Below are 12,803 nucleotides of genomic sequence, written 5' to 3'. Positions count from 1 at the left end.
CATGAAGATATGTTCAACATCTCTGGTCATAAGAAGTTTGCAAATCAAAACAATGAGATTCCACCCCAGCCTGGTTAGAATGCCCATTATTGATAATACAAACAGCAACAGATGCTGGAAATGATCTGGCCAAAAGGGAATCCTGACACTGTTGGTAGGAATGTAAACTTGTTCAACTACTCTGGAAAGCAGTAGGGAGGTCCCTCAAAAAATTAAACATAGAATTACCCTTTAGCCCACCAATTCTACTCTTGGGCATTCATCCAAAAGATTACAAACCAGGAGGCAGTAAAGCCACCAGCACAACTATATTCACTGCAGCACTATTCACCATAGCCAATGTATGGAATCAGCCCAGATGTCTGTCAAAGGATGAATATGTACATGTATATATACGGGGAATCCCATCCCAAGCTGCTGTGGTTTGACCATATGTAAACCCTTCAACATTTACCTTGAAACTGAATCTGTGGCAAAGCCAGATACATAGATGGGGCTATTCAGGGACCATTAGGCCACAGGACCCCACACTCAGGAATGGGGTCAGGACTCTCATGAGTCCGTCTTCAGACACGCCTGTCTGGTCCTTCCACCTCTCTGCCCTGCACAGACACAGCACCTATCCCCTTCCGTTCCCACCTTCTTCCATGTGGTAACAATGCAAGAGGGTGCTCACGTGGGCAGGCAGAGCAGCACAGCTGACCTTAATTTTTGCTATCTATAGATTTTATCCAATCTGCAGCATTTTATTATAGCCAAACATGCCTAAAAAGTATGTGATGGGAACCCAACATTCACTTATAAGCTCAAGGAAATATTGTATTCAGCTTGTAACCTATAATATATATACAATTATTATAATATATAACTATATAATTAGTATAATCCATAATATACATACAATTATTGTAATATATAATTATTATAACCATAATTTATACATACAATTGTAACACATAATTATAAAAATTGTATTCTGATTGCAGAATGGCACATGGCTCTGGAGTCAGCTGATGCTTGGTGGGCAGTGTCTGCAAGTGCCGATGGCATCCCCTTCGGAAAGATAGGCATTCTGCTCTCACACTGTGTCCAAGGCCTGTATCTGTGATGCTTTGCTTTCTATATAGGCTGGGGTTTAGAGGTGTGAGTTGTAAGTGAGATATTGGAAAGTTCACGCCGGAGAGAGGGGAGAGTACAGTGCGTAAGAGAAACACAATGTGCTAATTAAGAACTACTTATCTTTAATACCCAAAGCCAACAAACAAATGAAAACCTTGTAGCTCTGATAAGACACATATATTAAGGAAGCACTGTGAATGTATAATGGAAAGAAACTATGAGTGGATATATACTATACAATAAAATACTTTTCATGGATGTTCATTTGGCATGGGCATGTAGCTGCAAGGTGTTTTGTGGAGCCTCCTCCTTCCAGTGCATGTGGTATTGGATCTGAGGTGTGTTCTCTGTTCCTTCCTGTCTGAGTAAGGTGAGGATGATATTAGCGGCTACAGAGAAAAGGAAGTGTGAAATACAGAAAACTGGAGGAGCACATTGAGATGTTGCTTAGCAACTCTTAATAGGAAATAATTTGAACTGGGAATTTATTTTTTCCTGAGAACTTGCTGCTCTTGCCTTGAGTCTAGAATTCACTCCTAGTCTTTCCGGCAGCATCCCGCATACCTGCCTAGATGATGTGCGCGTGTACATGCACACACACACACACACACACACACACACACACACACACACACACACACACACACACACACACACACACACACACACACACACACACACACACACACACACACACACACACACACACACACACACACACGGAGCCCCTCCCTGGTGGCTATGATGCTGTGCTGTGACTGGTCACCAATGTCCCAAAGCCTGTTTCTTGGACTCTGGCAGCAGTGTTCAAGAACCAGCGGAGGAGTGGTTGGAATAACAAGACTAAGGCCAGGCAGCCTTCAATGTGTCAACTTTCAAGGAAGTACCAAATTCCAGCCAGGTGCAGGTGGCTCATGCGTGTAATCTCAGCTGCTCAGGAGGCTGAGATCTGAGCATCATGGTTTGAAGCCAGCTCAGGCACGGAAGTCTGTGAGACTCTTTATTTCTAGTTAGTCACCACAAGAACCAGCATTGGAGCTGTTGTTCAAGTGGTAGAGGATCAGCCTTGAGAGAAGAAGTTCAGGGACAGTACCTAGGCCTTGAGTTCAAGCCCTAGTACCAGCCCTAAAAACTAAAACCAAAACCAAAACCCTTCCAGAAGGCTGTCATGACCCTTCCCAGGAGGCTGCACGTGCAGGATTGGAGTTATGACACAGACAGCCTCATGGCACTCTGTGAGAGGCCACAGTTAGAATCCAATTCAAGCCCAACACAGGCCAAAGCTGAGCTGTGAGCATGTGTGCATGTGTGCATGTGAGCAAACACACACACACACATACATACATACACATGAATGCCTACCCTGCATCCATTAAGCCTGCCATGGCCCCGCCCCCCACCCCCACCCCAGGGAAGAATGAGGCCTGCAGCAGACATCAGGATCTCAGGCAATCCCCAATGAACAGTGAACACAAAGGGTGAAATGTTAAGGAAACTTAACTTACTAATAAGGAATCTGCTATCAGGAAGTAAAACTTCCATTTCTGTATAAAATCTACAATTGTTTCCTAAACAATGTGTATCTGTAGGTGATAAATACACATACATCTGATCCCTTATTTATTGAATTTATGAAGTTCTACTCCTCTTATTGAGAAATGGAAGTGTGGGCTGGCAGTCCAAAACAGGGATAGCGCTGAGATTCTGCCATCTCTGAAGCAGCAGCAGCCTCCCCATGAAATCTGCTCTCTAATATCAAACCCAGAGAGGAGAACTGGATTTCCCAGGGGTGTCCCTTCCACATTAAATGGCACACTGAGTCTTGCCCAGCACAGCAGGCGGGGACACTCCAGGACCGCTGAAGACCACGGAACACAGAGGTCTCTGCCGTGGCATCAGAAGGCCACGATCACATCCTGCTTCTCTTCTAGTAGTGAGATTCTGTGGAATTTACTTCATTTCTCTGGGCTCAAGTTTTCCCATCAGCAAAATGTAAACCCAAATGGCATTTGCTGCATAGTTTGCGCAGAAAAGTTGTGAATGGAAAGTAACTGGACGGTGTCTGTGATGAGGCAGTCCTCGGAAATGTCTTCCATCATCTTATGGTGGAGGAATCAGGTGGATAGACAGATAATTTGTGTACTCATATGATCATTTCTGTATGAGAGAGTGTGTGTGTGTGCTCGTGGGCTGTGGTGAGCAGTCAGAATGCACGACCATGCTAAGATCCAAGTGGTTATGCTGGAAGCCCACAGAAGAACAAAGGGAAGATGGTAGAGTCAGCTCAGTGACTTGGTAACACTTCAATTGAAAGGCCAATCTTCAGTACCAAGACAGGGCTCCTTTTAAGAAAAGTCCAGAAGGAGAATAAGAGGAAGCAGAGAGCTTGTTCCAGAAACAGCAACAGAATATTTTCCTCAAGCAAGCCCGGGTCTGGGAAGGCCCTGCTGAGGATCGTGGTAAATTCCCAGCTCGGGGGGCGCGGTTTCCACCACATGCTGCTCAGGACCTAACAGTAGGGAGAATTCACAAACACCGCCTCTGCTCTAAACAGCCAGAAATGTGTGGGATCCCCAAAATAGCTGCACTGCAGGAGGGGCCCAACTCAGTACACGTCCTTAAAATTCACACCTCATCCCTCCGTGCTTGCCAAAACGACACATCCTTCAGCTTTGTTGTCTACTGATACAGTCTTAATGACTTTTTAACTGTCCTCAGACGTGTGGCCCCTGAGAAATCGCCCTCGGGCACAGCAGCATTCAGAGACTGTTTTCTGGTGTGGCCCAGGGAGGGCTGTGCATGTCTGCCCCCCTTCTCATTCATATGCACTCAGCTCTTCCAGTGGCCAGCAAATTCTCTAATAGCATTCCACATGACTGCACTGGGGGAAAAGCAAACGGAACTGAACCACTTCAGAGGCTGAGAGGCCTCTTTTCTTTTTCTCTCTTTTTTTTCATTCTCCCCCATTTTGGAAAAAAAAAGAAAGATGTTTGCAAATTGATGTCCTATTTTTATCAGAAAACATACTTGTATACACACTGGGTGCTTGAAATCCTTTCAGATAACAGGACAATGCAAGTCTTGTCTTCCTGGAGCGATGCTTCAGCCTGGTAATTTAACACATCTTCACAATAATTCAGCATGGTCTCCCTGCCTCCGCTGGAACAGAAGTTTCCATTTATCTCTATTCAATGAACTCTTCATAGGAGGAAAGTGCATAAAACTAGAGTCAGAGGCAAGCAGGACTCTTATCTACAAGTGAGCACTTCTGGCCAGCTCCCAGTAAGTGGATGAGCACCAGCCATGTTGACCATGTTGGTGACAAAAATTCCCCTCAACTTCTGCCTTCTGCATGGCATTTCCCTCTCTTAAAATCATCTTGGGAAACAGATCCTCAGTCAGTAATTATCAATTGAGATGGATTTATTTGATCTGGTTAAAAATTTACTGAGATGTCATTTAAAAGCATGGCCTTTGTAGTAATGTGAACTGAAGTTATTTTTTTTTAAGCACCAAGTAACAAAGAATCACTAGACCTAGGAAGTGAGAAGTAGCACCTTCTTCCATCACTGGGACAGTAACGCAAACTAGCCGAGGCTACCCGCTGTCTTTCCACACCCATGTGAGAAAGAGAAGTTATGTTTTCTTTTGTTCATCAGTATGGACTTACTTTAACACAGCATTCACACAACAAGAATGCTTTTAATTCCTGACTAACAGTGGTTTGAAAAAGAGAGGCTCATAAACTAACTCCCTGCCACACAGTTCCCTCCAGGCAGAGTGGGTAAAAAGAAGGTGGACATCAAGAGAGGTCTCGGGTTGAAGCAAGGACAGTGGACACTAGGGTGGCGAGTCACGGGCTCGTGCCTGCCCCCACTACAGGGCCGGACAGTGTATTCTCTAGTGAAACAAAATCTTAGGAGCCAACCTCCAGAAGGGGGACTCAAGACCTAAACACCACTTCAAATGAATGTGATTCTATTCTGAACCCATCTGGAAACAGATCAAGTAAAGATGACACCCTCTGGGTGGTCATAATCCACTGTGATTCGTGTTCTTTCTTTTTTGTTGGTTGTGGGGCTTGAACTCTGGGCCTGGGTGCTGTCCCTCAGCTCTTCAGCTCAAAGCTAGTGCTCTACCACTTGAGCCACAGCACCATGTCTGGTTTTCTGGTGGTTTATTGGAGATAAGAGTCTCATGGACTTTCTAGTCTGAGCTGGCTTTGAACTGTGATCCTCAGATCTCACCTCCTGAGTAGCTAGGATGACAGGCATAAGCCATGGGCACCTAGGCTTCATGTTCTTCTAAAGGGAGAAGAGACACATAGACAGGGACACGTGGGAGATACCAATGAAGACAGGCAGAGACTAGAGCAAAACATCTACAACCAAAGAATGTGCAGTCCTTTGGGGACAACCAGAGCCCAGAAGAGTCAGGAAAGGGACTCCCCTAGAACCCGCACTGTGATCTCAGGTTTCTGCCTCCAGAGCTGAGCGACCACGCATTTCTGCTATTCTAATAGGGAACACAATTTCCCATGGTACTTGGTGACAGGTGCACTAGAACCCCAAGCAGCAGGTAACCACGGAGCCAACTCTGCACACAGAACAAGAGACACAGGCACATTCTCTAACTCCAGCTCTTTTGCTCCTCCTCTCCTGGACCAACTGAGTAGCACCACAGCAGGTCCACACCATTTGTCAGCTTGATGGAGACTTCCCATGGGACTAATGCTAAGACAGCTAGCGCTGTCCCTATTCTGTCCCTGTCTTCTGTCTTAATGCACCGGGCAGAGGAAGGGCAGATGTGTTCCACAAGCGTGGTGACCACATTCTTAAAAGTAAAATTATCCCATTGCCATCAGGACAGAGGAATCTCCTTCTGTGCTCTTGTGCTGACTGCTAGTTCATAACAGTTCAAGAGTTCTTAAGCCAAAGCAACTAGAGCATGCCATCTAAGCCTCGTGTCTGTTCTCGCCATGGGATATTGAGGCTTAACCAGAAGTCATTGCACAAAGCTGTAGGTGAGGGAGAAAGATGGCCATGTAAAATGAAAATGCTACCACCAAACAGCTGGATCCAAGAATCCTGCAAATCCATTGCCCAGGCATTAATGAGAGACTTGATACTATCTACAAGACATGTTCTAAAATCCTAGCATCCATCACTCTAAAGAAATCTAATTCAAGATCAGCTTGGAAATAGAAATGTCAATAGACACAGGGCTAGCTAATAATATAATACCAAGTAATTTGGCCAACAAGTTCAACACCTGAGAGAAATTGGCCCCAAGAAAATGGACACAAAATGAGTATGAAATAGGCGTGTTTCAGATGCTTTGATAGGTTTTCCAAATCAGGGAGAGAGCATCAGAAATAATGGTGTGTTATACAATCAAAAGACAGGTAAAAATAGAATAAGTTGGTACAAACAACAGAAACACACTTGGAGGTGAAGAAACATGGCCATCCATTAATGAACACATCAAACAAGCAGCAAGCAGCTGCCCGGATGCCCAGGACAGAATTTTCCTGGGATAAGAAAAGCATCTCATCTCTGCCCAGAGGGAGTTCACGCTCCAGCAAAGAGGACAGCCAGCAAACAGAGCAGGGTGTGCGCAAACGGATCAGAGGTGCTACAAATAACCCTAAGTGCTGCAGAAAACCTCAAGGAGGGCACAGGCGGTGTCTCCTGGGGTAGCCTGTGGACACCATGCTGTTCAGAAAAAGACACACAACATGTAGAAAAAGAACATTCCAGAAAGAGGGGAAGATCTTATCCTAATGAATCAATTCTACGATTATTAGCAATAATGATAAAGTAAACACCATATTGTTGATGAAACTTAAATGTCCCATTAAGGGGAACCATCTTAATGACACTTGCCCTTCCTTATTCACCTTGTGCTAAAAGTCCTAGACAATACATTAGAAAGGGAGAAAATCATCTCTGGCAATTAGCAGATGACAGTGGTCACTGTAGAAAATAAGCTGAGACTCTCAGACAAACTAATAGCTTTAACAAGAGTCAGCAAAGATCACAGAGTAGAGATCAACATAGAAAACAATATTGTTCTTATGTATCAATATTAACCAATTAGACAAAAAATTGTAAAATTTCCATTAATAAAGAAAAAATCAGGCATCTAAGAACAAATGTCAAAAATACTACTAATTTTATAAAGAAGGAGAAGTCTTAGAAACATACAAAACATCACTATATCATTCAGTAGAAAGACTTAACATAAAAGACAGCAAGATGTCTGGTGATTTTTTTTTAATTGTGAAAATACAGTACAGAGGGGTTATAATTACATGGGCAAGGTAATGAGTACATTTCTTATCAAGCATTGTTGCCTCCTCCTTTGTTTCCCCTTCCCATCCCTTTCTATCTCCCCCCCACCTCCCCCCGCAAAAGTTGTAAAGTTCGTTTTTCGACATAACGACTTGTACATCTCATTGTTGCAATGGGTCCACCTGTATCCCTATTTAAACGGTTTGTTTTTGCCCTTCCCCTCCACAAATTATACCAACATCAAATACAATGAAAGCAGGGGTTATACCATGGGGGAGGGTGATTTTTTTAAGAGTATCTTTTTAAAAGCTCCTGGGCTTTAAATATCTTTCAAATAAAAAATTCTGATATCAATCCAGATATTGAATAGCACTGATTCTTCAATCCATATGGAAAAGCAAGCTTAGAACTCAAAGCGGGAGAAACGTGGCCTACCTGAGAGGATTCATACTAATAAACAAAAACAAGAAACAGAAAGTGTGGCTGGGGCAGGGAGGCCTTGGGGTCATGGAATGGAGAAGTGCTGTTCTGTCCCTCCTGATCTTGCGTTCTGCGTGCTCAGGGAGTGCCCTTGAGCCACTTGAACCCCAGTGGGGGGCCAGGCACACCAGGGTCCAAGGCACACAGAGAGGCAGGCGCTGGGGACAGGGGAGCTGGCTAGGCCCAGGAGCTCATGGTCAACTCTCTAAGGAACTCTCTAAGGACAGCAGTGAAGTGCACTGGGGCCACTTTCAGCTTCCTGCACCCAGCATCACAGCACCATGTCACATCCAGAAGAAGCTGAGACCCAGAAACTAGAATGGGCCTGGCAGATGGCCCAAGAGCAGGGACTGATTAAAAACTCAGCTGCAGGCCCTTCTGTCTGCAGGTTCCTTCCAACCAAGACACCCCCCACGCCTCTCCCCTGCTGTGCACTTGACTCCTCTATTCCCATCTGAGCCTCTGCAGCAAGGACACCAGCTAGTCTCCTCTCCCTGTGGCTCTTCTTCTGTCTGCTCCTGGATCTTGTGATCCTGTTTGTCTCCCCTCCCCCAGTTCTTGATGGCCTCACCAACACTGGCAGGGCCCCCTGGGCTGCTCCATTGATTAGCTCTCTCCCTGAATGGCACAAATGCCTTTGGCTGTGGTTACAAGCTGTCAGAGAACAGCTCATCTACTGTCTCCAGCCCAGACCTGCGACCTACACCATCTGCCATTCTCTCAAGCCACCAGACGGGCAGGGCAGGGGTGACCACCCACGGGGCAGCGGATCAGCAACATGAGGGAAAACGGACTGGTGGATCACAATCTCTGAAAGACACGATGCCAACAGAGGTGGGCATTTGCAAAGCTAAGCGCCTTACCAGGAGCAAAATAACCCATAGGTCCTGACCAGAAAGCAAAGCCAACTTCCCAGGATGTGATCTCATTGACAAGATTCTGCCAAGCAGTGGGGAGATGATCAGAGTCGAGAAAGAATGTAGGAGCTCCAACCATCTGGCAGGGTTAGGGGCACACAGGGTGCTGGGCTGCAAGACGGAAGGCAAGAGCAGACCAGGCGACAGCTCCATAGTCCAACCATCACAGTCAGCAGGACTGGACCGGCTCCATGCTGCTGGCAGGACTGGTAAGGTACCACGGCCACTGGGTGACCTCGGCCACCTAGCAGGTCTGCAATGACTATATAAAAAAGATCTGCTTCTCTGTTCTTGGCTTATTTTACTGTCATTTGGATGAGAGGAATATGATTCAGTGATTTTTATTTTTGCCCATACTCTGACCACAGTTGTTAATAAAAAATAATAATAATCAATTATACATTCTACAATTGCTCAAATAGGTTCTAAACATTCCACCTTCTGAAAACACAAGGAGGCAAGCTTCTTAACATGTTCATTAGCTTGAGATGATCTTTTTACAAAATATAGCTGTATCGAGACATATTTTTATCCCATAAAGATATACAGTTATACCAAGCATCCTGGGTCATGCCTATAAGCCTAGTTCAGTTACTAGGAGCATCTAGACACAAAGGATCATGGTGTCTATGCTAGCACACACCTGCAGCCCAGCTATGCAAAGTTCAAGTTCAGGTTAGCCCAGGAAAAAATTGAGAGCCTTTCAAAGACTAGCTAAAGCCAAAAGTCCTAGGAGTGTGGCACAGGTAGTAGAGCACATACCTGGCAAGCCCAAGTCCTGGAGTTCAAGCCCCAGGAACATCAAAGCATGCATATATGTATACGTATATATGTATATATTCATATATAGATAGTACAGATATAGTTTTTTTTCAATGATGAACAAGTGCACCATTTCTAGATTTTTAAAAAAATTGTTCTTGATCTCCTCTTTAGTGTCTAAGGCCAAGTTTACAGAAGTAAGTATGGCAGAAGTCAAGGCCCACCCAGGAAACAACCAACATGCTCTGCCCTTACCTGGTCCCACGGAGAGACGGTGGCCCCGAAGCCCATGAACAGGTAACCCATGGCGACCAGGCAGATCCAGATCACCAGGGAGAACACACGCAGCAGCTTCTTAAACACGGACTCAATGCACACGAGGATGAATATGGCAAAGAAGATGGCCAGAGCAGTTGGAACTGTTATTAAAAACGCCACGTGGTCTTCCACCGCCTGAGGAAAGAGAAATAAAACATGGTGAGGTGAGACCCAGAGCCGTCTTGACAGCAAGGGTGTACATGTGCTGTGACAACACTGCCCACGGCCACCCACATGGACGCACACTGGGTTTAAGCTTCTCACACGTAGAAGAGTTTGAGCTTTCAAATGGCTACGTTTTACATTAAATAGCTGTTTTGCTAGGTAGTTGTTGCCTACTTAAAGTAGGTAAAACACCCTTATGTACACATTTGCCCTGAGACCTGGAGAGATGAATGAACGTTAGACAGTTATACAGGTATGCATCTGAGATGAATGAATGCAAGATCAATGAGTGAATGCCAGGAAAAAAAATAATAACATTGCCAAATTTACTGCCTGAACCAGAGGATCATAAATACCTTGGCCTCGGGAAATAAGTCTTCAAATGGATTTAAAATGTTTAATTCAAAAATTTTTTCAACTACCTCCATTTCTGAAATGATGAGCTTTTATTTTAATGCACGGCAATTAGCGTTTTAACGGGATCACAGGTTAATAGAAGAGGGTCAGAGAATACTAAATATAGACATCTGGGGAGCGGGAAGTGCTTAGAAGAGTACCACTCTGACTACCTTGCTTCCTCCTCTCATAGCTCCAGAAGCAAACAGAAAATGGGCAGTTCTGATTAGCCTCTGTCCAGTGCATTTTTCTTTTTTCTTTTTTTTTTATTTTTTTGGGTCCGGTCGTGGGGCCTGAACTCTGGGCCTGGGCGCTGTCCCTCAGCTCTTCAGCTCAAGGCTAGCGCTCTACCACTTGAGCTACAGCACCACTTCAGGCTTTTTTCTTTTTGCTTATGTGGTGCTGAGGAATCGAACCCAGGGCCTCATGCATGCAAGGCAAGCGCTCTACCACTGAGCCACCTTCCCAGCCCCTCCAGTGCATTTTTCTAAGTTCATTTTCCTATATTTCTGACTATTTTCTATTTGCTTCTTTCCAGCCACACACATGCACATGTGCATTCAAGCACGCACGCACGCACACACACACACACACACACACACACACACACACACGCAATTTCAGACCCACATAAGGTCCACACTATGCCACAGATAATCGTGTTGCCTCTAGCCCCCCATGCTAGGGCTGGGGTGTGGCTTCTGCCATGCCTTAAACCAGGGTCTTGCTATGGTCAGCATCACTCAGGGGTGAAACACAGCTGAACGTCCTTTAATCCTCATCTAAGATATACAACACAGTTTTCAATTTAAAAGTCTCACATAAAGCCGGCTTCAGTGGCTCACGCCTGTAATCCTAGCTACTCAGGAGGCTGAGATCTGAAGATTGCGGTTTGAAGCCAGGGCAGGAAAGTCTATGAGACTCTTATCTCCAATAAGCTTCTCAAAAGGGCCGGAAGTGGGGCTGTGGCTCAAGTGGTCGAGTGCTAACCTTGAGCAAAAGAAGTTCAAGGACAGCACTCAGGCCCAGAGTTCATGTGCCAGGACAGGCAAAAAACAAAAGAAAAAGAAAAAAAAATCTCAGAACCATACAAGCCTCCATTGAGGTTTTGGATCTAAGTACTGAGTACTAAGCTCTGGGACTCATGGAGCAGCTGTCAAATAGTATTGCCAGATGCTCCCTAAGCTTTACCATCACACTAGCAGCTCGAACTTCACATGAGAGGTGGCTCTATCCAAATGCCAAGCTGACCACTGGAAGGCAACCCACAGCAGGCCAGCTTACCAGGGAGGAGAAAGAACTGAATGTAGACGCCCTACAAGGAACTTCATCTGCTTTTCTCTTTCTCTTACTACAATGTTACATGTTTTATGTATTATCTATCTATTGTTGTAAGGTAAATCCAGCCACCAGCGAAGCCACATGTTGAGAGGTCAAACTGGGAGTCAAATTGGACAGTCGGTGTCTGTATGGACTATTGTCACAAAGATGTGTAGCCCTGCGAGTACACTTAACATTGTTAGAAAACTGAGCTATGAAAGCCAGAGAGTAAAGAAAGAGCAGAAACATTACCGACAAGCCGGATCAACTTCCATGAGGGGCTGACGTGGGACGCCAGGCTGGCTGGAGGACAGCCAGGGGACACAGAGACAGGAGACGTGTGGCGTTCCCGGCACCATGGTGAGTGGGCCGGTCTGGGCCTAAACAGGGTCAGGTCAGGGCGCAGGGTCACAGGAAATGCGAGAACCTCTCAAGCTCAAGTCACAGCATATGTCCAGTAACCTATCATGTAAGTCACCACTCCTGCTTCTAGGAATTCAGGCACACCCATCACCCAGGAGGTGGAACTTCCCCTTCCTCCACCATGGAGACAAGATGGCACCAGTTAAGCCCATTTCCCTATCCACCCTGTGGCCAAGATGGCGCCGGTTAGACCCAGCATCCCCTCTTCACTCTCTCTATATCTGCATTACAATTTTATGAGGGAGGCCTCATGTTAACCTCCTATGAAAGCAGAGAAACTGCGCACAGGGAGGGCTGAAAGGGATGGTAGGCTAGCACAGAGACAGCCAGGAACTCCAGTCAGTCCATGGATCTCCTGCAGAGTCTGAAAGGCAGGTACTCAGCCCTCTGGTCAGGAAGCAGGCATTGGCTCAAGCGAGGCAGGGTTGCCTTAGCCTGGGCAGAAGAGCAAGCGTTCCCAGAACTGGCAGGACACCAGACACTGCATGAGATCCCTTTCTTTCCCTCTACCACTACCATCACCAGGAGCATGTCCTTAAGTCATTACTGTTAGCCTGAGATACTTCTGACTGTCACTGCAAAAGGCTAGGTCAGATACCACCAGCCCCAC

General features: G+C 45.7%; 1 protein-coding gene across 3 annotated transcripts in view; it reads right to left on the bottom strand.

Moving 5' to 3' along the window:
* The window catches only part of Adcy2 (adenylate cyclase 2), a 340,906-nt gene that overhangs the window by 310,028 nt on the left and 18,075 nt on the right, over window positions 1-12,803 (bottom strand). For all 3 annotated transcript variants that reach the window (XM_070042164.1, XM_070042162.1, XM_070042163.1), the window contains exon 2: window positions 9,827-10,024. In XM_070042164.1, the coding sequence (XP_069898265.1) occupies window positions 9,827-9,877 (51 nt within the window). In that variant the 5' untranslated portion in view covers window positions 9,878-10,024. The remainder of the gene's footprint in view (window positions 1-9,826; window positions 10,025-12,803) is intronic.

Source organism: Dipodomys merriami, unplaced genomic scaffold (genome assembly GCF_024711535.1).
Source record: "Dipodomys merriami isolate MVZ:Mamm:240054 unplaced genomic scaffold, mDipMer1.0.p SCAF_32, whole genome shotgun sequence".
Lineage (NCBI taxonomy): Eukaryota > Metazoa > Chordata > Mammalia > Rodentia > Heteromyidae > Dipodomys > Dipodomys merriami.
The sequence above is the reverse complement of the archived record's forward strand: the minus strand, read 5'-3'. Positions and strand labels throughout refer to the sequence as shown.